The following is a 3,370-nucleotide window of genomic DNA, read 5'->3' as shown; positions in this document are numbered from 1 at the left end:
GTGAGAAATGGATCCCAAACAGTATTCAATGGTATGAATAGCCTGATGAATGAATACATCTCCAAAATTAAAGCCCTCTTCACTCTCTTCATGTCCAGCTTCAATTCTTGTTGTCCCATCTTCATGAACTACTTCACCTTCATCTATGGCTCCATCAGCAGGCTTAGGACTACTCATCTGTGCATCAAGGTTTAGTTATTTTCATGTATCTGTTTCTAATCTAAGATAACTTTCCATTTAGTTCATTAACATTCTTATAACTACAACAAACACACTAATCTTAACAAGCAAACTTCATGTTTCTGTAAAATTGAAATAAAAATATGAAATAAATATTTTATTATTAATTACTGTATATCTTTAAAAAGGAAACTAAATATTTTTGTGTTTTTTGTTTTTTTTGTAAAACTGCCATATATTATTTCAAAGAAGGAAATTGATGTAAAATTAGCAAAACAACTCTGCTGAAATAAAGTACATTGTATAAGCCTATTTTTTCAAAAGTGAAAAACATTAGAGATTCATCTTAAAAACATTGATATACTTAAATTAAATCTTATACACCAATGATAAAACCTACAAGGTGGGGTCGATTAAGCCACTGCCTGCGAAGAATGAAAGGCTTCACAAATAGCATCCATGGAATGCAAACAATGGCCAAGATCACAAGGATTGCTTGGATTCCTTCCTGTAACAAAAAATGAACAAGTAAATCCTAGTATTATGTGCAGTTGTTTACCTAAATAGTGTCATTATCTATTACAAGCAGTAATGCTCTCTCTTGAAGAGCAAGTGGTATGTTTTGGTTTGTGACCTTTTAATTTATTTTCAAATTCTACACAAACAGTACTAACCATTACTTCCTACATTTCAGAAACTGTTATACAATAAGCTGGGATTCTCAGTTAAATCCAAAAATTACTTAATTGGATATTTAACTACCTTTACAAATTTCCAATGACAGGTAAAAAAATTTTTCGGGGTGGGGAAGGAGGAAAACTGACCATGAGCATTATTATTAACTTAGCTGCTCTAAAACTTTTACTATTACAAAACTAAGTATGAAGAGTTTGTCATAATTTTCTTATTAAAACTACATTATCAAAATCATTGGGATAGCATATTTTGTCAACAGAATTCAATTTTGACTTTAATCACAGCCTGGATCCTGCTAAAATTACCAATAATCACTTGTAGATGTCAGATGAAATATACAAAGAAAACCCTTGCAAAGAAGCTATAATAGTGGTGATACTTTACAACCCATTCTATTCAGCCTTCACACTGTGTTCAGTGGTTCAAGTAAGTTCAGTTCATGGTTTAGGAGTGGTAGACAGATTATGGACTTTTTTTTTTAGCATGCCACTGCTGGCAGAGTGTATTATCTTGCAAAAAAAAAGGTATGGTTGATCCTTACAGAATTAATTTATATGTACACATGCTGCATTATTCAAAATATGACAATAAAAATGTGTCATTCAGATATATTGATAATGGTTGGAGATGACTTGAATGGGTAATGAAAAAAAACTTTAATATAAGTTTAACATAACAGTAAATGTACAATGCTTCAACAAGGTTGTACAACGTTGTACATTTGCTGTTATGTTAAACTTGTATTCAAGTTTTTATTCATTACCCATTCAAGCCATCTCCAACCATTATTAGTCTCAAAGTGGGTTCCTCTTCATTGAATAAGATATACTGATGTCTGACATATTAGTAAAGTATCCACACAGCACAGGTTCAGCACTGTTAAGCAAGAATAAATGGAAAATGGACAACAAAGAAAAAACAAGCAAATGCCAATAAACATCTTTATTCACAAAAGTGTAACATGTTTTAAAAGTTGCAGAAATCCAAAACTTGCGAAGCATCAGAAACCAATAGGCCTAAAACTTGTGATAAAACTATGTAAATAGCAGGTGTTTATTTCCCACATTCCTCATAAATGTTCGAAATGCTATATTTTCCTGTCTCTTATTTTCAATCTTAAATGAGCAAATTAAAAGGAATGTGGATAAAAAATATGAAGTTTATGCAGTTTTTATTACAAATTTTAGACCTATTTGTTTGTATTGTATTTTACCTAATGGCCAACTTCTAACTGTTTTACTCAAACTGGCTATCGGGGCTCAAAAGGTCTTCTAAATGTCTACAGGAGATAAAGACCTAAAAACTTTTATGATGCTCTGCTATTAGCCAGCTGAGTAGAAAAAGAAAAATGTACACAACCACCATAGAAACTACAAATCCTCTCTATTATTTTCTTTAAACAAAGTTACTGTTAGATCTTTAGACTCCAGGAATGAAGCTTGAACTGGAAGCAAAATAAACAATTTTCTGTGCAGAAAACAATGTAATGTAATATGTCATTTGATAGACTAAAACCTTGGCTTTTTATTGGTCATAAATAATACAGTATCAAATGTCAGAGACAAATATTGACAATTTCTAAAATAGAGGATGTGACAGGTGGGTGTGGCAAGAGGGGCTGATTTTCTAGTTTTTGGCTCTGTAACCAAATATGATTGAAGGCGATAACAATTATGTTTTGCCTAAATGATGACAACATTATAATGAGTAATTTTTGTATTTCTCAGAGTGGTGGTAAATAAATTAGAGAAGAGGGGATACCTAGAGAGCAAATGTCACAATTCTCATACTAGGGTAAATTCAGGATTTTTCTTTAATATTGCCTTATAAAATTAAGATCTCAAGTTATATACTATTAAAATATGGATTAGTAGCTACGTTTCTATGTTATACTTATTGTATAACTCGCTAAAATCTCATGACCTACACAGAAAAAGATGCTCGTAGTTAGATGGTTAAGCTACCTTATCATTAATGTATATAAATTAGCTTGGCATCAAAACATAGCTAATAAATCAAATTTTAATCATCTATAAGTTTTAAGTTCTTAACTCTCTCAACGCGGGGTCGGTCAATTTGACCGAGTCACGTGACCTTTTGTACTCGTTTAAAGTTGATATAAATTTAATACTTATAACTCTCTATATATTGGATATATCTTCACGACATTTGGCAGTTTTTTAGTTAATATTACAAGTCATTCACGTACAAAAAGTCATATTTCATAGTGAAATATTTTTAATAAAATGAAATAAAGTTTTGTCCATGAATATATTGAGTATTTGTTTTGAATAGTCTGTGTGCAAAGTAATTTTCATGTTAAAATTAAAAATACTTTTTGTCATCTCAAAAATCTCAAATTTCCATTGTTTAGTCCCTAAAACCTCCTAAATGCATTTCAAACGTTTTTTTTCACAAAATCCTTATAATTTATATGTTATTTTCTCTACCCTATCTTAAAATGGGATCAGTCAATTTGACTGACCTTGTAACC

At 30.8% G+C, this 3,370-nt stretch overlaps 1 protein-coding gene across 2 annotated transcripts in view; it reads right to left on the bottom strand.

Annotated features, from left to right (window-relative positions):
• LOC106459775 (V-type proton ATPase 116 kDa subunit a-like) overlaps nucleotides 1-3,370 on the bottom strand; it is an 89,862-nt gene that overhangs the window by 10,560 nt on the left and 75,932 nt on the right. For both annotated transcript variants that reach the window (XM_013919431.2, XM_013919432.2), the window contains exons 16-17: nucleotides 581-688; nucleotides 43-177 (exon numbers count right to left, since the gene is read on the bottom strand). In XM_013919431.2, the coding sequence (XP_013774885.1) occupies nucleotides 43-177; nucleotides 581-688 (243 nt within the window). The remainder of the gene's footprint in view (nucleotides 1-42; nucleotides 178-580; nucleotides 689-3,370) is intronic.

Source organism: Limulus polyphemus, unplaced genomic scaffold (assembly GCF_000517525.1).
Source record: "Limulus polyphemus unplaced genomic scaffold, Limulus_polyphemus-2.1.2 Scaffold659, whole genome shotgun sequence".
Lineage (NCBI taxonomy): Eukaryota > Metazoa > Arthropoda > Merostomata > Xiphosura > Limulidae > Limulus > Limulus polyphemus.
The sequence above is the reverse complement of the archived record's forward strand: the minus strand, read 5'-3'. Positions and strand labels throughout refer to the sequence as shown.